The sequence below is a fragment of the Eulemur rufifrons genome, chromosome 24 (assembly GCF_041146395.1).
Source record: "Eulemur rufifrons isolate Redbay chromosome 24, OSU_ERuf_1, whole genome shotgun sequence".
Taxonomy (NCBI): Eukaryota; Metazoa; Chordata; class Mammalia; order Primates; family Lemuridae; genus Eulemur; species Eulemur rufifrons.
Genome location: NC_091006.1, coordinates 9,323,533 through 9,345,267, shown reverse-complemented (window position 1 = coordinate 9,345,267; position 21,735 = coordinate 9,323,533). Strand labels below are relative to the sequence as shown.

Sequence of the window (21,735 nt, the reverse complement as noted above, 5' to 3'; positions counted from 1 at the left end):
AGAATTAAAAGTAGCCTTCTCCATGACTATCAACCATTGTCACCTAAAAAATTAACAGTAAACCTATGTCTTATAATATCCAGTCCATTCAAAAATTTCTGCAGTTGTTTAAAGAGTATCTTTTAGCACTGGCTTTTTTAACAGCCAAGAACCAGACTAACCTTATATATTTTATATGATTATGGCTTAAGTCTCTTTTGGTCAAGAACCTACTCTCCACCATTTCTGTGACATAGGCTTTTTGAAGACTTAGGAGAATTGACCTATATAATGTTGCACATCCTGTATTTTTCCTATTGTTTCTCAAGGTGTGCTTAGCTTCTTTCTCCATCCTCTATATTTACTGCGAACTGGAGGTTACGTCTAGAGGCTTGATTCAGTTTCAGATTAAACATTTTTGACAAGACTACTTACTTCATGGTATTGTGTACTTAATATTATAAAATAACAGGTGGCATACAAATGAAACTATATTTGATCTCTGATTCATGTATTGAATCAGCTCCCTCCACCTCCCTCCATTGTGTTGGTAATTTTTTTTGCAATCAATAAGTAATACATAGAAAATCACATTGGCACGCCATTTGGAAATTCAATCAGTCTTATGTATTTTATGTATTTTAAAGAAATTAAGATGAAAAACCTCATATTTTATATTTACCCATATATTTACCATTTCCCATGCTCTTTATTCCTTCCCAAAGATAGGAATTTTTCTCTGGTATCATTTCCCTACAGTTTTAAAAATGTAATGTAGCATTTCTTGGAGTGCATGTCTGCTGGTGATGAATTTTCATAGTTTCTTTTACCAAAATAATTTCTTTTTTTTTTTTTTTTTTTGAGACGGAGTCTCACTCTGTTGCCTGGGCTAGAGTGCCATGGCATCAGGCTTGCTCACAGCAACCTCAAACCCCTGGGCTTAAGCAACCCTTCTGCCTCAGCCTCCCAAGTAGCTGGGACTACAGGTATATGCCACCATGCCTGGCTAATTTTTTCTATATATTTTTAGTTGGCCTGCTAATTTCTTTCTATTTTTTTTAGTAGAGACGGGGTCTCACTCTTGCTCAGGCTGGTCTCGAACTCCTGACCTCGAGTGATCCACCCACCTCGGCCTCTCAGATTGCTAGGATTGCAGGCGTGAGCCATCATGCCCAGCCTATAGTTTCTATTTCTTTACTATGAGTACCTGTTTCTTCATTGCATGCATATTTTCACATAGCTTTTTATTCCTGTTAAAATCTTCTGTATATTGATTCTTGCTAGAAAAATACATATCATTATAATGAATATTAACTTGTGCTGTGAAAAGTTTCCATTTCAACAAATGTTCCCACCCTTTTGACTAGGTCACAGAAAAAAAAAAAGCTTTTCCTTGCTTTGGGGTTTTAGATTTTGCTTGTTCATGTGCAGTGTGATACTGGTGAGAAAACATAGACCACCTGTCATCTTTTTGTCTTTGATTATTAAATATTTGGAAAGCATTTTTAAAGAAAATCTTGAATTGGAGTTCAAAGTACAAGAAATCTTTGTAAAACTCTTCCATCATTCAACCAATGAGCATTGGCAAAGAACATAAGCTAAATTAATTGTTTGCTATTCCCTTTAACAGTTCCATAAAGTGGCAATGACTCATAATACTTACATGTATATACTAAACCATGATACTGTTCATACAGTGGAACAAAGCAACTAGGGATTTCTTGCCTTAAAATTCCAAGGAATTTATATTTTTAACCTAAGATAGCTGGAGTAATATTCATTATAATAGAAACTCATTTTTGGCCAGGCACAGTGGCTCATGCCTATAATCCTAGGCACCCTAGTGCTTTGTGGGGCCAAGGCAGGAGGATTGCTTGAGGCCAGGAGTCTAAGACCAGCCTGAACAACATCGTGAGACACTATCTCTACAAAAAATAGAAAAATTAGCTGAGAGGTGAGGGGGTGCATACCTGTAGTCCCAGCCACTGGGGAGACTGAGGCAAGAGAATCACTTGAGCCCAGCAGAATGAGGTTGCAGTGAGCTATGACGGTGCCACTGCACTCTAGCCTGGGCAACAGAGCAAGATCCTGTCTCAAAAGAGAAGCTAACTTTTTTTATACCTAGCAGAAATTCTGTGACAGAGACACAAAAATATCTATGTTGTGATCCTGCTTTTATAGGCGACAAATTGACAGCATTTCTTTTGGTTTGGGAGTCTTTTGAGACAAAATGTACCCAGCGTATCAATTTGGCAGTGTCTTGTATTGTACAATTCATCTAAAACTAAAGAAAAATACTTGAAGTTTTTCTAATTTTGAATTAATTGATTCTTTATATTGTTAGAAAGAATTCTAGGGACAGGTTTTTGGTGGCTTAATTGAAAATTTTTTTTAACATTTTTTAAGATATTATTTTTAGTTTTTCTCATATTCTAACAAAATTTCCATAACTAAATAATTTATCTTATCTGTCTAAAATGTGTTTTCTTTTTGTGCAAGAATCAAAGCCATTTTATAGCTGGACAACGTTATAAGCTCAGATTATGTTTAAAAATGTTTAAATATTTTGATTAGACATTTAATTCTGATTTTGCAGTAACTAACTTTATTTCATTTTGCTTATCAAGAGGAAACTTTGTATCAAATTTACTATGTATTTACTGAAATTTTCTCACAATAGTTTCCTCTTTATTAACTTAATTTTTTCTTACTAAATCAAACAGCTGTTTTATTTTGCTCTCTCAGAGCAAATTGCAATTGGCATTCATCATTAAATTCACAGTACATTATCTTCTGGTATCATTTTTTACAATTCTAGCCTTAATAATAATCACCACTCAATTCTGGATCAGTAAAAAAGCCTTTATTTTAAATTTTAAAATTTGTCCATACTTATTTTTTAACCTAGAAAAATAATTTAATTATAATTAAGGTACTACTTCAATTTAATTATCCATTATTATTTTCTTAGTATCACTGTAACTCATATTGTCATAAAATGTTCTAATAAACACATCAATTTCTTGGCACCAACTAGATTAATGATGTGTTTATGGGTAATATTAGAAAACACATGACCCAACATGCACACTGTGTAATACAAGAATAGTATCTATGCAATGAAATGGTTTAAGTGAAATGTAGTCCTAACATAACAATAAAGTCAGTAATGGAAAAATATTTTACACTGCTTCTGGTTTTTAATTTAGATTTAAATAAAATCATTTACTGAACGTTTTCACTATTGTTAAATGTGTAAGAAATATATGTAAATTTTATAAACTCATGTAACAACTATGAACATTTTTGTAGCAAAGGTTTGTATCTTCTTATTGACTAATGCCATGGGAATAAATTATTATCAGTGAAATCATTAATTATTGCTCAGTTGTCCCCATCATGGAATGTGTTGACTTACAGTGATGCCAGTAATGTTTGTGTGAGTCGAGCAGCTTAGAGTTTATGTCCAAAATTCTTCCTTTACTCCTTGCCCTTAGCAGAGCTCGCCCCTGCCCCATTGAGGTTGGGCTTGGCCATGTGACTAGACTAGTCAACAGAATGTAGGCAGATCAGAATGGATGTAGACACTTTAAATATGCTTTGGCTCAGCCTCTTGTTTCTGTCATCCACCATGAAAAGAACCTGCTGGCCAGAATGAGGAGACACGAGAAACGGAAGGATAGAATAAAAACTTTTTCAACTATGTGAATTATTTCCAAGACACCTCTTCTAAGAAAGCAAGTGGAAGAGGTTTTCTGCTAAGATGAATGAGTAGAAAATGAGAAATTCAATATAGGAGAAAGCTGAATAGAATCCCCATAGTGATGGTGGTGGAGGAAGCCACAGTATCTCTTTGACAACAGGCAGAGAGGGCAACCAGTCCAGAAGGATCATATTTAAAAAATTGTGGTCAAGGACAATGCAGATTCTTCCTCCACAGTAAACACTTAGGTATAGTGAAAGTTAATTGAACCAAAATTTTTAGTAGTGAAATCTACAATGATAATTGGCATATGACTAACACTGAATTATGAGACGTTAAAGGAATACTTTCAAATCTTGAATGTCTACTCTGAGGCAATATATTCTGTTATTTAGACAGACTGTCTGCTCAAGAATACAGAAGAGGCCAAAAAGTGTAGTTGTCTATGAAGAGGGTCATTGTTTAACTTGAGGAAAAATGAGAGATAAGACATTTATTTCTTTTGAATTTAGTACTATGTGTGTGCTATAAAAATGAACGGAGTAAATATATTTCCCCAGATTCCAATGAACCTTTGTTTCATTTCCACATTGTAAATTTTGGCCTTCTCAGTCTTGAGGCTAATAGAATTTGAGGAATTAAACTCAAGAGAGTAGGTAGGTTCCTACTGGAAGCAAAATACTTAACAAGGTTTGCCCTGTCCCCTACTTCTACAAAAAAATCAGACAATATTCTATATCATAAAAATTTCCTACTAAATGTTCTAGTAATATAGACTTTATGCTTCAGAACTTTTGCTGCCTTTCAAAAATAGACATTCATCTTTAAACAGCTGAAATTATGTTTGGTGGTCTTAATATATGCATTTAATTTAAATTGTCATTTATGTTTTATGAAATGTATACATATTTGTAATTTTTGTTGTTAGATAGAATAAAGGGTCACTTGTTCTGTCTTCACATATGCATAAAGAGTTAATGAAACTGAAGACTCTGATGGATTTCTTATTTAAATAAAATCTCTGAGAGTCTGTGGCTAAAGCAGCACCAGTGATTATTTGAGCAATTACACATGACCCATTTTAGCCATTGAGGTAAGAGCAAATGTACATTGCTGGCTAACGGGAAATGTTTCCTTGCTCCTAAGAGAGTCACAGGAAATTGTCTCCCCTACTCTTTTCTCTGGATTTTGTCTTATCTGTTTTTAATATCTGGAAACCTGCCAGCCATCAGCAGCAGCCAACACTAGGGAATACAGAGTAGAAAACAGAAAAGAATCTGAGCCTCTGAATATTTCATTTTGCTAATGAATCAAAAATCTCTGGAGCCTGCTGTCCCTCTGAAAGCCTGTTATATTACTCAGTATACTTCCTCACTGCTCCATCCAGTGCGGTACTTTAATTTCTACTAAGTGTATTCTAACTGAATCAAATAATGAAGGGTCATGATTCATACTGGGAGCTGGAGATGAAGAGATAAAGATGACCCCATCACAGCCATCAAAACTAGCTCACTGTCTGATGGGGATAAACACGTATACACGCACATAGAGCGTCATGGTCTAGGTGTTAAGTGTTGTCCCACAAATTGTACAGATGCTTTGGGAAACCAGACACGCCTGCACCCAATGCCAGGTGCAAGGAGTAGGGACAGATTGTAAGAATATCCAAATAGGCAAAAAACAATCAGAAAAGTGGAAATTTAAACCACAATAATCACAATCACCTGATACATATACCTATCAGAGTAACAAAAAACAAAAAGCTTCTTTAAACTGATGATGCCAAGTACTGTCAAAGATGTAGAGAAAGCAGAACATTCACATACTGCTGGTGGGAGTATCAGTCGGTACATTTGTTTGTATTTCTGTTTACAGAGTGGGGGACGTGTGGCCTCAAGGCCACACGTGGCCATCTATCTAGGTCCTTAAGTGCGGCCTTTTGACTGAATCCAAATTGTACAGAATTTAAGGACCTAGAAGGCCACATGTGGCCTTAAGGCTGCAGGTTCCCCACCTCTGGTTTAGAATTTAAATGTACTATGGTTGAACCCAGGCATACCCATGACCAAACCCCAGCAATCCCACTCTCAGTATATACAGAATTGTATACATGTGCACTTCAAAAAGTAAATACGGTATGATCATAACAGCCCTATAAGGAGCTCTGACGTCTCAACATAGTATTCTCAAGAACACATAACGAAGAATTTTCCATGAGGGGCTATATTAGGTTGCTTCCTTTATGTGGATCATGGCAGGTACTACATGGCTATGAAGGCTTCTTAAAGAAATTGTGCTAGGCACTCTACTTGTGCCTGAAGTAGAAATTAAAAGACAAAAAAAAAAAAAAAAAAAAAACCCCACAACCAACAGATGGAACTAGAAAAGTGATTAAGAATCTCCAATTCAAAAGAAAATAACCTAATAGGATCATACATTTTTAAAGAAGTGTTCATTGCAATATCAAAACAAAAATAGAATTAAAATTATTATGCAGTCTCACTCATGTGATACAAAACTTCTAAATAAAATAGTATGGAATAAAATCAAGAAGTGCATCAGGAGAATTACATACCATGACCAACCTGGGTATATCCAGCAATGGGAAAAAGTCAATGAAGCTAACAATATAAATTATCACATTAACAAATTAAATACTAAACAAGTACAGGAAAAGATGATGAAATGGCATTTGATAAAACTCAGAAGCCATTCCTACTTATAAACAACAAAGATTTTTACTCACAAATAAGAGAAAACATTAGAAGGCAACCATTTGAAAGCAAGATGCTAACTGCCATTTCATCATAGCTAAAAACCAGACTTGGTGACTGAAATTCCCAACGTTAAAGTCTCTTTTGGTTATGGCAGCATTTTTCAATGCAGTTTCACATAATGGGCAATGGGAATCAGTATTTCTATGGTAAAGTTTGAGATACACCAGTTTAAACAAAGTTGAACAATGTTCTTCACTAGAATACTCTTTAGCCTGTTGATAAGCTGATGAAGTTCTTTTGCTTGTTCCTTAAGAGGAGATTTAGTAGATGCTACTTTGTAAGCTTCCTTAACCAGAGACTCCACTTCTTTTTCAAGTACTAGTAAGCACTGGTGATTCTTGAGACATAATTTCAAAAATGCTAGGATAAGGCATCATCTCCACATCTCTTGGTTAACATGCACATATGGTGCCCAGAGGGAATAACCAATTAGCAATGATGTATTCTATTAAAACACTCAAAGGATTAAGCTCTGCATTACACTTGATTATTAAAATTGCAATTGTGTGGGATGATGTCAACCACTAGATGGTGAATGACTGAAAAATGACATCATGGATGTCCTGTCTGCACAAAATATACAGAGGTGAGGTGCAGATTTATGATAAACCATAGACACTTGGTTGTCGATACAGAAATTTTGACGAAACTGACATCATTTCTTAAAAAGGAATAATGTTACAGGGTTAATTTCTAACTGTGTGAGTATATAAACACACATACTATTTCATCATAACTAATATTCTTTGATGCTAGCATTAAGTCATGACAGCCACCTTGTTGGGAGTGATTACAAGAAGCCATCAATTTTAAGATGCATTGCAATTTCCAAATATTAAAATATATACATATGATTATACATCTCCAAAAATAGTTGACCAAGGTTTACCAATCCCACTAATTGTATAATGGATCTTTATAATGGAGAGCTCTAGCGGTCATCATCTTAATCAAGTGATCAAATTTGGCATTGATGATGGTGGGGAAAATGGGTATTATGTGCTTCTGATGTGTTGCAATATGAAGCACACATCACCACTTAAGAAGTGTTATGGCCAAGAATGTTTAAGCCTCTAGTTCCAACTTCATTTTAGGAGTGATATGAGGATAGAAGTACATATTAAATTTCATATGAGGAAAGAAATAAATTCACCATAAGAAACAAACAAATGTGTGGCATTCTATAAAACAGATTTCCTAAACTCTTCAAAAGTCTATTTCTTTTCAGCCTCAATTTTTGATGTAGCTTAAGGGATAAATGCTGAATAAAAATCCTCTCAAAATCCTTACATTTTACTAGATCTTATCTAGAATGAACTATCTGAAATTTAAATGAATGAGTGCTTATAGAAAGCTTTTCTAAATTCACTATACCAAATGTTTGTCCCTCTCCTGAGAAATCATCAGTAGTAATAGTAATGATGAAGATAATATGAACAATAGCTAATATATTGAGCACAGGCTACATACCAGATACTCTTCCAAGGATCTGATGCATACTAAACCCATCCAATCTCTACAACAGCATCATTAGATAGTTAACATCACCAGCATTTTAAACATTATGCCCAGAGGGGATAAGCATTTTGCCCAACATCCCACAGGTAGTAGGGAGGTAGAATGGTGATGACAATAAGAATGGTTTATGCCATGGGTAAAAGTTTTCCTACATTTGTTACATTAACAGGGTTATTCTCTAGGATGAATTTGCTAAAGTTTAACAAAGGTTGTATAGTGTCGGAAGGCTTCTATACATTTAATATATCTGATAAAAATTCTCTTATGCTGTTATGAGCATTAGAAAATCATGATTCCCTCATTCACCATATCATCCTGCTAGTCTAATCAGAGAGGTGTCAAGCACAAATTTTCTATTTGAATTAAATTCTACTGTGACTTATCTCATGTTTTAAAAAGTGTGAATGTTGTCTGTAAAACTATTTCTGGGGAAGGACACACTTCTTAATTTCCAATCATTTATGAATGGATAATTTTATAAGATACAATGAAAGTATTATGGCAATATCAAATTGCTATAAAAGTTTCCAAACATTTATTCTCATTTTCGGTATTTATCTCATGATGGACAGATGACAATTTTGTGCACTGGCACTAGTCTCTGGAAAATAGTTTGAGTAGCATTTGTCTAAAGGCCTTCCTACAATTCTAATTCAAAGGGTTTCTCATTCAGATGAATTCTCTGATGTACTCAAAGATGTTTACCATGTCTACAAGTCTTCCCCAATTCCTTATGTTCACAGGATTACACAGCAGTATGAATATCCTGATGTGCAGCAAGAACTGAATTAAGTTTAGGTCCTTCCCACATTCCTTCCATTCAAAGTGTTTCTAAAGAGTACAAATTATCTAATGTTGATGGGACTTTGTGCCATGAATAAAGATCTTCACACACTCCTTGCATTTAAATGGTTTTATATCAATATAAATTGATAGACAATAAGACTGTACAGAAGTCTAAAAGCCTTTTCAAATTCCTTATATTCAAAATATTTCTCACTAGTATGAATTTGCTGATATCAAGTAAATTGTCTATTACATAGGAATGATGGCTTCTGAACATTCCTTACATTCATAGGGTTTCTGAAGGGTAAGAGTTCTCCTCATGTTAAGCAAGTTGTCCAAACACACACAAAAATGTTCTTTCACGTCTTTCAATCATAAGGTTTCACCAGTAACTATTTTCTCATTTGAGTAAGTTGTCCATATGAAGGCTTTCTGACATTCTTTATATTTGTAGGGTTTATCATTACTATAAATTCTTGCATGTTGAACAAGGTTTGAGCCATGAGTAAAGGTCTTCTCAAATTCCTTACATTCATAAATTTTCTCACCAGTATGAAGTCTCTGATGGACACTAAGTTGATGGCTACTACCAAAGGCCTTCCCACATTCTTTACATTCATAAGGTTTCTCACCAGTATGGACTCTCTCATGTTTAACTAGGCTTGAACCCCAACTGAAGGCCTTCCCACATTCCTTACATTTAAAAGGTTTCTCACCAGTATGAACCTTCTGATGTTGAGTAAGGTGATAGCCCCGACTAAAGGCCTTTCCACATTCTTTACATTCATAAGGTTTCTCACCAGTATGGATTCTTTCATGTTGAACAAGACTTGATCCCCAATTAAAGGCCTTTCCACATTCCTTACATTCATAGGGTTTCTCACCAGTATGAAATATCTGATGTCGAGTAAGTTGATAGCCACTACAGAAGGCCTTCCCACATTCTTTACATTCATAGGATTTCTCACCAGTATGGACTCTCTCATGTTTAACTAGGCTTGAACCCCAACTGAAGGCCTTCCCACATTCCTTACATTCAAAAGGTTTCTCACCAGTATGAATCTTCTGATGTTGAGTAAGGTGATAGCCCCGACTAAAGGCCTTTTGACAATCTTTACATTCATAAGGTTTCTCACCAGTATGGATTCTTTCATGTTGAATAAGACTAGATCCACAATTAAAGGCCTTTCCACATTCCTTACATTCATAGGGTTTCTCACCAGTATGAAATAACTGATGTCTAGTAAGCTGATAGCCCCAACAAAAAGCCTTTCCACATATTTTACATTCATAAGGTTTCTTACCAGTATGGATTTTCTCATGCTGAGTAAGTTGATAGCCACGACTGAAGGCCTTCCCACATTCTTTACATTTATAAGGTCTCTCACCTGTATGAATTATCTCATGTTTAGCAAGGCTTGAGCCCCAAAAAAAGGCCTTCCCACATTCCTTACATTTATAAGATTTCACACCAATATGAATTTTCTGATGTTGAGTAAGGTGATAGCCACGACTAAAGGCCTTCCCACACTCTTTGCATTCATAGGGTTTCTCACCAGTATGGATTCTCTTATGTTTAGCAAGACTTGATCCCCAACTAAAGGTCTTCCCACATTCCTTACATTCATAGGGTTTCTCACCAGTATGAAATCTCTGATGCATAGTGAGTTGATAGGCACTAAAATAATTCTTCCCACAGTCTTTACATTCAAAGTGTTTTTCAGCTGTATGAGTTCTCTCATGTTGAACAAGTTTTGAGCCATGACTACAAGCTTTCCCACATTCCTTACAAACATAGGGTTTTTCTCTATTATGAATTCTTTGATGTGAAGTAAGAGATTTACTTTTTCTGTAAGTGGGCATTTTTTTATAGCTCATTACCATTTGATTGAAATATCCCTCTTGATGTCCTTGTAGTCCCTCAAATTTGCTTTTGCACTTCCAAGTATTTCTGCAAATGGATGCCCCAAGGCCAAAGGTTTTACTTTTTTCCTTTATCTCCCCTTGAGAAAAATTTATTTCAAAAATATCCTTTTCTGAAAATATTTTTTTGGTCTCATATGTTTTTGACTCCAAATCTGAAAGAAAACAAGAAAACACACATTTTATTTCCTTCACTAGAAAATAAAAACTCTATATAGTAGAAATAAAAAACAAATTGAAAATAATATCTATTGGAATTGAATTGGATTAGGGTATTTACTGAACTCACTCCTGAACATTAAGGCTCTCCCCTGTTAAACAATAAACTCAGCCTTGATTTTTCAGCTCTTGTGATCTTAAAGTTCTGACTTGATAATTTTCTGGAGGAGTCCACAGAGATCACTTTAGTAAGTCCTCATTTTCCCATGCAGATGGTCCCTTAAACCAAATGTCAGTTTCCATCAATCAAGCCCTTATGTACCCAGCTGTGGGCATTCAATGTCCTCTGCTAGGTATGTCTATTAATGGAAATTGAGTTCTTACTATAATGAGCTTTAGCTGATTTTTTTTTTGCCTAACCCAGGCTTTCTAAGTTTTCTGTAACACGTGGCTTGTTCTCTTTACCTCTAGCCAAAAGTCTACTAAAAGACTTGAATTTAACCTTACAGTTTGTTGTCTGAATTTTCAACCTTGATATATTGTCTGTTTGGTTATTTTTGATTTGTGTGGGAGATAAGGAAAGATCTCCACCTTCTAATTGGCTTATGTGTACACCAGGTCACAGAGCCCCACATAGCTGACCTATCAGGAAATCATTGTGTCACTTTCTACATTTTAAACTTGTCATATGTCACTGATGGTGGGTTTGTATGTCTATAATTTTGCAATGAATTCTACGGGTAACTCGTGGTTGGAACCATGACCTACCCCACAGCAATATCATAAACTAGTGATTACCAGACTGCTAGCCTAGCTCTGACTACACAGCTGGTAAAATGTTCTTTATCACTCTTTACATCACTGTTAAGTATCTCTTCCAGGTATAGAAACAATCCCTTCTGTTACGCTCTGCTTTAAATTAAAGATCTGCAAGCATGAAACATTTTATAACTTGCTCTTCAGGAAATTCAGTCTCTTATATGTATATTCACTATTATCCTAATTCCTAGGCTCATCTGGAAAAGTGGCAGCCTTTCATTAAGGATAATTCAGAATTACAGTAGCCATCTGACAGACTTTTAATTTTAAAAAGTTTCTACAACCCCAAAGAGTTCTAGGAAAAAGAAGAGATAATTAGCAAGTAAGATTTTTAAAAATCTACATGAGCTCTATGCTGATAAGTTGTAGAACTAATAATGCTTATATAAATTTTTTTAAAAACAGAATTTAACAATATTCAACATAAGGGAAAAATTAGATTCTCACTGCTTTAAATGTTGTAGCTCTTTAAGAAAACCTTCAAATGCTTACTGCAGCTGTAGCATAAAGACAAATGAGTTTCACTCCCAGCTAAAGTAATGGTCCTGTTTACTATGTTACAAAATAAAATGCAATAGCATTTATTAGCATTGCTATTAGATTTTTCCATGTTTTAAAACAATTTCAAAAGTTGATGTGATATATAAATGTAATGAGAATTCAAGTAATATAACCTATTGAAGATAAATCCTTGGATATTAGTCTAGCATGATAATATGTCTTCTTCCTGATTTTATCACAATGGAAAAACTATGTTAACAAAATATTCTAGTTTATGCAAAACTTGGGTTTACTTTATCACAGAAAGCCAAATTATTCTGAAACATCTAACTTTTCTATACCTGCTGTCCTTATCAGAAAAGCTAGACTTGGCTAACTTTTTCTACATAAAGCCACAGTGTCCCAACTACTGAACTCTACCACTTTATCAAGAAAGCAACTGTTTGGCTGATGATGGTGTGTCAGTACAGGTCATTGAGTGGAACAAATGTACCTCTCTGGTGGGAGATGTGGCTGTGTGTTTGTCGGGGGAGGGGGGATGTGGGAGCTCTGGACTTTTACACAGCTCAATTTTGCTGTGAACCTATAACTGCTCTACATAAATAAAGCCTATTTGTTTCGAAAAAAAGAAAAGAAAAATGATATGTAAGCATATAAACAAATGGGCATGGCTATGTTCCAATACAACTTTATTTACAGAAAAAGGTGGATTTGGCCTCTAGCATCATAGTTTTCCAGCCCCTAAGATAAAGCTAACATTGCTTTCATAAATATTTGTAATTATAAAAATATGTTCAATTAAATTTAAAATTTACATTTATTTAAATTTATTAGCCAGTTTTTATAAAAGGATTGATTTTTGTAACTTCAGCTAATGCTGCAAATTATATGAATCTACAGATTTACCTTATTTATAAATTTTTAAATGTTTATCAATTATTAAAATCAATAATTACATTAAAGGATCACTTTAAATTATAAAATCTCTAATTCACTTAGAGACAATGATCTTGAGTTGTTAATACACACACAAAAAGAAATACAGAATTTTCAAAAATAGTTTTGAAAAGTGAGAGAGTTCCAACCCTCAAAAAGCAGAAATTAGCAATGCCTGAGGAATGGAGGTCGTATTTCCAGAGGTACCATATTATAATATTCAGAATGCCCAGTTTCAACAACAAAAAAAATTATAAAGTATGCAAAGAAACAGAAAAGTATGGCCCTTTCACAGGACCAAGAGCTATAAGAAATCAGAGAAACAAAGGAAGAACAAAATGAGAACAGCAATAAAAGGACAGAAATTATAAAAAGGAGGCAAACAGAAATTCTAGAGTAAAATAACTGAAATGAAAAATTCACTAGAGGATTCAGTAGAAGAGTCAGCAAACTTGAAAACAGGTCATTTGAAATTATTGCAACTCAGCAAAAAAAGGAAAATTAATGCTGATAAATGAACAGAGCCTGAGGGACTTGTGGGATACAATCAAGCACATAACACACACATAATAAGAGAACCAGAAAAAGAAGAGAGAAAAGGAGGCAGAAAAATATTTGAAAAAATAATGTCCAAAAACTTCCAAAATCTGAGGAAAAACAGAATACACACAACCAAGAAGCTCAAAGACTTCAAATAGGATAAACCCAAGAGATCCACACCAAGACACATTATAGTCAAATTATGGAAACCCAAAGACAAAAAAGAGAATTCTGAAAGCAGCAAGAGAGAATCATGTACAAGGATCCTCAACAAGATTAACAGCTAACTTTTCATCAAAACCATGGAGGACAGAAGGCAGTAGGATGACATATTTAAAGTCCTGAAAGGAAAAAGAAATCTGTCAACCAAGAAATTCTATATCCAACAAAACTATCCTTCAAGAATAAAGGCACGGCCGGGCGCGGTGGCTCACGCCTGTAATCCTAGCACTCTGGGAGGCCGAGGCGGGTGGATCGCTCGAGGTCAGGAGTTCGAGACCAGCCTGAGCAAGAGCGAGACCCTGTCTCTACTAAAAATAGAAAGAAATTATATGGACAACTAAAAATATATATAGAAAAAATTAGCCGGGCATAGTGGCGCATGCCTGTAGTCCCAGCTACTCAGGAGGCTGAGGCAGTAGGATTGCTTGAGCCCAGAAATTTGAGGTTGCTGTGAGCTAGGCTGACGCCAAGGCACTCTAGCCCCAGCAACAGAGTGAGACTCTGTCTCAACAACAACAACAAAAAAAAAAAAGAATAAAGGCAAAATTAAGACATTTCCAGAGAAATAAATTCTGAGGGAGGTCATTTCCAGTAGACCTTCCCTAGAAGAAATGTTAGAGGGAGTCCTTTAGGCTAAAGTGAAAGGACACTAGACAGTAACCTCAAGCCATCAGAAGAAATAAAAAGTCAGTAAAGGCAACTACATAGGTAAATATGAAGGTCAGTATTATTGTACTTTTTGTTTGAAAGTTATTGCTTTCCCTATACAATTTAAAAGACCAACACTATAAATCTATGTTAAAGTAACCAGGCACTTTGAAGAAATGGCTGACTTTAGAGCTGGAGCAGGGAGAGAACAAGATGAGCCTGGAACACTTTGTTGTGTCAGAAACAAGGAGGTGCTCAAAGAGTGATGGAGATGTGCCAAAAGGGCACAAAAGCCATCACAAAAGGGTCCCCACTGACCAAATGTAGGACAAGCTCAAGTTCAAATATTTTAAGCTTCAAAATAAATAATGGGAAGAACAGATTATAGGCTATTGACTAAAATTCCAATATATAAATAAGTGGAAATGTTGAAGAAGAACATGATATTTAATATCAAAGTTCTTCCCCACAAAATACTTGCTGAAGGGAAAAAGAGTAATTTTACAAGGATGAAGCAGACATGACCACAATCAAGTGCTCAAAATGAGTAATATCAGTAATGACAAATCATGCAAGGAGAACAAGACAGTATCAATTCTGTGATATCCTTACCAAAGATACTCTAAATCTAATCATGAGGCAAAAGCAGACAAACCCAAACTGAGGAACACTGTACAAAATAACTGGCCTGTAATCTTTTTATTTCTTTTATATTTTTAATTATTAAGGGTACATAATTGTTGTATCTCTTTACAGGGTCCGTATGTTTTGACACAGGCATACAATGTGAATTAATCAAATCAGGGTAATTGGGGTATCCATCACCTCAGGCATTTATCATTTCTTTGTGTTAAGAACATTCCAATTCCAGTCTTCTAGTTATTTTAAAGTATACGCTTATTATTGATTATAGTCACTTTGATGTGTTATGAAATATTATTCATTCTAACTATCTGACTATATTTTTGTGCCCATTAACTATCCTCACTTTATTCCCCCTCCCCACTTCCCAGCCTCGGGTAACCATCATTCTACTCTCTGTCTCCACGAGATCAACTGTTTTTAATACTTAGCTCCCACATATAAGTGAGAACATGTCAGATTTGTCTTTCTGTGCTTGGCTTATTTCACTTAGCATAATGTTCTCCAGCTCCAATCATGTTGTTGCAAATGGCAGGATTTTGTTCTTTTTTGTTGCTATATAATATTCCATTGTGTGTGTGTGTGTGTGTGTGTGTGTGTGTATATGCACATATATATCACAATTCCTTATCTATTCATCCATTGATGGGAACTTAGGTTGATTCCAAATCTTTGCTATTGTGAATAGTGCTTCAATAAACAAGGGAGTGCAAATATCTTTTCAATATACTGATTTCTCCTCCTTTGGATATATACCTAGCAGTGGGATTGCTGGGTCATATAGTAGTTCTATTTTTAGTTTTTTGAGGAACCTCCATACTATTCTCCATAGTTATTACATTAATTTACATTCCCACCAACAGTGTATAAAGGTTCCTCTTTCTCCACATCCTCACTAGCATTCATTATTGCCTGCCTTTTTGATAGAAGCCATTTTAACTAAGGTGAGATGATTATCTCATTGTAGTTTTGATTTGCATTTTTCTGATGGCTAATGATGTTGGGCATTTTTTCATATACTGTTTGGCCATTTGTATGTCTTGAGAAATGTCTATTCAGACCCTTTGCCCATATTTTAATATTATTTGATTTTTTCCTATTGAGTTGTTGGAGCTCCTTATATATTCTAGTTATTAGTCCTTAGATGGGTAGTTTGCAAGTATTTTCTCCCATTCTGTGGGCTATCTCTTGACATTGTTGATTGTTTCCTTTGCTGTGCAGAAGCTTTTCAGCTTGATGTGATCTCATTTGTCCAATTTTGCTTTGGTTGCCTGCACTTTGAGGGTATTAGTCAAGAAATCATTGCCCAGACCAATGTCCTGAAATGTTTTCCCAGTGTTTGTTTTCTTTTAGTAGTTTCATAGTTTCAGGTCTTAGATTTAAGTCTTTAATCCATTTTTATGTGGTTTTTGTATGTGGCAAGAGGATCTAGTTTCCTTCTTCTACATATGGATTTCCAGTTTTCCCAGCATCATTTATTGAAGAGATTTTCCTCACTGTATGTTCTTGGACCTTTGTTGAAGATAAGTTCACTACACATGTGTGGATTTATTTTTGGGTTCTCTATTCTGTTTCACTGGTCTATGTGTCTGTTTTTATGCCAATACCATGCTGTTTTGGTTACTACAGCTCTGTAGTATAATTTAAAGTCAGGTAATGTGATTCCTCCAGTCTTTGCTCAAGATGGTGTTGGCTATTCTGGGTCTTTTGTGGTTCCATAGAAATTTTAGGATTATTTTTTCTATTTCTGTGAAGAATGTCCTTGGTATTTTAATGGACATTTTCACAATATTTATTCTTCCAACCCATAAGCATGGAATATGTTTCCATTTTTTTTGTGTCCTCTTTTATTTCTTTTATCAATGTTTTAGCATTTTCATTGTAGAGATCTTTCAATTTTTTGGCTAAGTTTATTCCTAAGTATTTTATTTTGTTTGTAGCTATTGTGAATGGGATTGCTTTCTTGATTTTTTTTTTCAGATTATTTACTATTTGGCATATATAAATGCTACTGTTTTTGTATATTGATTTAGTATCCTGAAACTTTACTGAATTTGTTTATCAGTTCTAATAGTTTTTTTTGTTTTGTATGTGTGGAGTCTTTAGGTTTCTCTGGATAAAAGATCATATCATCTGCAAACAAGGATAATTTGCCTTCTTCCTTTCCAATTTGGATGTTCTTTATTTCTTTCTCTTGTCTGATTGCTCTAGCTAGAACTTCTAGTACTGTGTTGAATAACAGTGGTGAAAGTGGGCATCCTTGTCTTGTTTCAGATCTTAGAGGAAAGGCTTTCAGTTTTTCCCCATTCAGTATGATATGAGCTGTGGGTCTATAACATATGGCTTTTATTGTGTTGCGAAAAGTTCCTTCTATGCCTAGTTGTTTGAGAGTTTCTATCATGAAGGGATGCTGAATTTTATCAAAAGCTATTTCAGCATCAATTAAAATGATCACATGGTTTTGGTCCTTCATTCTGTTGATATGGTGAATCTCATTGATTGATTTACATATGTTGAATCATTCTTCCATCCCTGGGATGAATCCCACTTGATCATGATGAATAATCTTTTTATAATGTATAGTTGAATTTACTTTGCTAGTATTTTGTTGAGGATTTTTACATCTATGTTCAACAGAAATATTGGCCTATGGTTTTCTGTTGTTGTTGTGTCTTTGTCTGGTTTTGGTATCAGGGTGATAACAGACCTTGTAGAATGAATTTGGGACTATTCCCTCCTCCTTGACTTTCTGGAATACTTTAAGTAGGATTGGTATTAATTCTTCTTTGAATGCTAGGTAGAGATATGAGACATTTTTAGGATTTAACTTAATGTTAAATACAACATTCATAGGTTGTAACTTTCAACTTCAAATCTGTTGTGAGTAAAGGAATGTGTTCACTCTAGAAGTAAAATAATTCTGTTCATTTAATCTACCCCATATAAGGTATAGAGGCTCTTTTGAAAATCAAAGTATACCAGGACTCTGTTTCTAGCTGTTCTCCCTACATGGGGGTCAGAAGATAACAAAGAACCATGCTTCTTGCTTTAATGTGACTAAGAATCACTGGGGGATCATGTATAAATGCAGATTCTATTCAGCAGGTCCCAGGGTAGGACTTGACATTCAGTATTTCTAACCAGCCCCAGAAGATAATTATGTTAATTGTGTAATACTTCACAATAAAAAGTTAAAACTTAAAAAAAAAAAAAAAAAAAAACCACACACACACAACCTATAAATCAAATCATGGCTTCTAATCACTATGAAGACAATCCATATTCCTCCCCCAAACCAACAAAACTGTCTATCATCTGGCCTGCCTATCTCCGTCACTAATTTCCTGGTACTCTCTCCCTCACCAACTGCTCTGGCCTTCTTATGGTTCCTCAAACAAAAGAACCACAATTTGAGTAGCAAGGACACACATCTACAGAAAATCTAGTTTAAGTATGAAACCTGGTTTCTTTGAAAATGGTTATGAAATAAATGCTCTATAAAGTAAAATCAGCCCCTTGGTCATTAAGGAAGACAGGAGATTGCAGGAAGGGGCCCAGATGTAAAGCTCACTGAGGGATGGGAAAGGTCAGGGTGCTTAACGGACTCATTTCTAACCCAACAAATATAAAAACATTCCTTTGGGGAGGGAGAGAAGAAATTCACCTTGTTTCTTCAAAGATAGCCCTATAATTTCCAGTAGGGAAAGCTGATGTTATAAAGAAGAGATTCTAAATTATTTCAGGCAGATAACCTTACCCAGTGACACCAAGTTACTATAGTTCTCCAACATCACATCCAGGTATAAGTCCCTCTGAGCGGGGTCCAGGCATTCCCACTCCTCCTGAGAGAAGTCGATGGCCACATCCCTGAATGTCACCAACCCCTAAAACCAAAAACCCACGTATTACTAGTGAAATTAAAGAAAATATTTCCAAGAAGAAAAAAGAGGATATGAAGGATAAACCACAAAGAAGTGGAAAATATTTAACAGTCAAGTAGGCTGGAAGCCTCTGATACAGGTAGGAAAAAGCAAGAAAATTAGAGTGACTAAAGCAGAATGTCTACATGTTCTAGAAGAATCCTGTTATAGCAAAAAAAAGAAAAAAAAAAAAAAAAACGTTCCTAGATACTGTAAGATAACTCAGCTATCCAGACCTGCCTGGTAATATATAAAATAATCACAGTTTCTTCTCCATCAAATAAAAGGTGTGTATGTGTACACATATATGCATATATACAATCTACTAAGTGTCTGCCTCATAAAGTCTTTGTAAATGTGAATTGCTAACCATCTTTTTCCTTTAAAAAATAAGAAAACACAAAAACTTTTTTCTAAATATATTATAAAATCTCTATTTTCTAAAAGTGATTTCCATTAAATTAGGGATTATCATCAAGTTTCAAATACATCATTCTGTTAGATTATATCATAAGCATTATCTTATTATTATGATGAATAAACAAAATTTTTTAGCTGACATTCATTTTATTCTCTGGATATATGAGATTAATAGAGTTATTATATTTGTACATTTAGGATGAACAAAACCTCTGAAGATCTTCTTTTTTTTTTTTTTGAGACAGAGTCTCACTCTGTTGCCCAGGCTAGAGTGAGTGCCGTGGCGTCAGCCTAGCTCACAGCAACCTCAAACTCCTGAGCTCAAGCGATCCTCCTGTCTCAGCCTCCCGAGTAGCTGGGACTACAGGCATGCACCACCATGCCCGGCTAATTTTTTTTATATATATTTTTAGCTGTCCATATAATTTCTTTCTATTTTTAGTAGAGATGGGGTCTCGCTCTTGCTCAGGCTGGTCTCGAACTCCTGAGCTCAAACGATCCGCCCACCTCGGCCTCCCAGAGTGCTAGGATTACAGGCGTGAGCCACCGCGCCCGGCCTGAAGATCTTCTTAATTCTGGGAATCTTCTTACTTGTTACCATCAACCATCCTTGCTAATACTTTCCTTGTTACTGAGTTAGAGTATACTGATATAAGATGTTGCACATGACACAGATGTCACCCAAGACCTGCATGTCCTGGTCAATGACAAAATGGACTTCAAAGTCCACTGGGTTCAAAGTCCATTGGTGGTGGAGTTCTTTGCCCACTCCAAAGACCATGGTGTTCATCTCTTAGGGAATTCCTGGAAAGAACCACTTACTCCCCTTTCTAATCAGAAGAGCCTCCCAAAGCATGTAACAGTGTCACATAAACTAAGGTTGAGATGAAGCAATCCTAAATTCCATCTTACCTGTCTGGAAAACCCAGGTCCTTGGAGCAGTTCCAAGTTTTCCATCGTGGTCCAATGGGGCCCTCATCACTAACTTATCACACTACAGACTTGACAGAGGAATGAGAAATTCAGGTAAGGGAAATGGTGCAGACCTTGCTGAACAAAGGTGATAACGAAGGGCATTACCAAGACAGTCTGCCATGGATATGCCACAGTTAAACAGCAAAGCTCTCCCAGGCAATGCATAAACAAATGCAGCTGTTCTTCTGAATGACCATCCAGTTGTCTAAGGGCAGAGTATCTTGACTGGATTCTTTGCTAGCTGCCTTCTACTCAGCATCTTATCCTCCAAAGGGAAAACTGTTTTCAAAAATCCTGAAGCCTTTCATTCTCTTCCCTTTCCTCCTTTATATGAATCCTGTTGGTGCCTTTGATAGATGAAATCAATCTACTATTGGTTTTCCTTATATACAAGTAAAAGCGTACTAATTGGTACTATATATCTTTGAACTATTCTTTGACATAAGCTTAAGCATCTCCCTCAAAAGACTTCATTCCTTCACTATCATTGCTCTTCCTAGAAGACTGAGCACACAGGAGATGTTGAGCAATATGATCAATGAATAAGACACTGATTGGAAAGGGGAGGGGCACACAGGGAGGACACTGGGCTATTTGGCACCATCCATCCTTCACTGGAATAGGAAGAACTGAGAAGTAGGTTCAGGGATGGAGTTCTGTCAGGTAGAAAGCCTTAAGAAAATTAAGGAAGATTCACATGACCTAAAAAATCACAGTATTTCATGGAGAGAAAAATACCAACTTACATCAGTCATGGTTCTAGAACTGCAAGAACTAATTAATGCTCCATGGGGTTCCTCTACTGTTGAAGCACAGACTCCAGAAAAGCCAGAACTGGGGAAGGGAAAAGTAGCATTAGATCAGGTATACTTATGTGATCCTATGCTGATTTAAGCTACTAAAAAGATTTTATTTTTTCCATTCCTACTTCTACTCCACACCCCACACACCATTTATGGAATCTAAACTCTCACCCAAAACTCCAAGGTTCTTCAGCAGGAAGGTTTCCAGCAGTGCCTGGGGGATGCTAATCTAGACATGAGATTGGACTACTCAGTCCTGCCCAGATCAGATCCTCCTCCTTTCATTTCCACCTCTTAGGACTGATAAAGGGCCACATGGTCCAAGCTAGAATGTCCTTCATGGGCTCAGGACTGAAGGAAATTGGTCAAGACATGGGAGCTGGACAGGATGGACAAGAAATTGCTCAGGAGCCCAAAAATGCTGACTTCTTAATGCATATACCAGAACATCCATGATACAGAAC

The 21,735-nt window shown here is 35.7% G+C and overlaps 1 protein-coding gene across 1 annotated transcript; it reads right to left on the bottom strand.

Moving 5' to 3' along the window:
• Positions 1-9,135: 9,135 nt before the first annotated feature.
• On the bottom strand, positions 9,136-21,236 carry ZNF283 (zinc finger protein 283). The gene is made up of 3 exons (XM_069457552.1): positions 21,215-21,236; positions 18,911-19,037; positions 9,136-10,841 (listed from the first exon to the last, which is right to left on the bottom strand). Exons 1-3 carry the CDS (start codon positions 21,221-21,223, stop codon positions 9,136-9,138), a joined length of 1,842 nt encoding a protein of 613 aa, XP_069313653.1. The 5' UTR covers positions 21,224-21,236.
• Positions 21,237-21,735: the final 499 nt, after the last annotated feature.

Bases quoted from the DNA above. Each gene is read 5' to 3' on its own strand.
- ZNF283 (XM_069457552.1), bottom strand. The intron at 10,842-18,910 runs GTAAGGTTATCT...GTTTTCTTTCAG, and splicing joins TAGTAACTTGGTGTCACTGG to ATTTGGAGTCAAAAACATAT.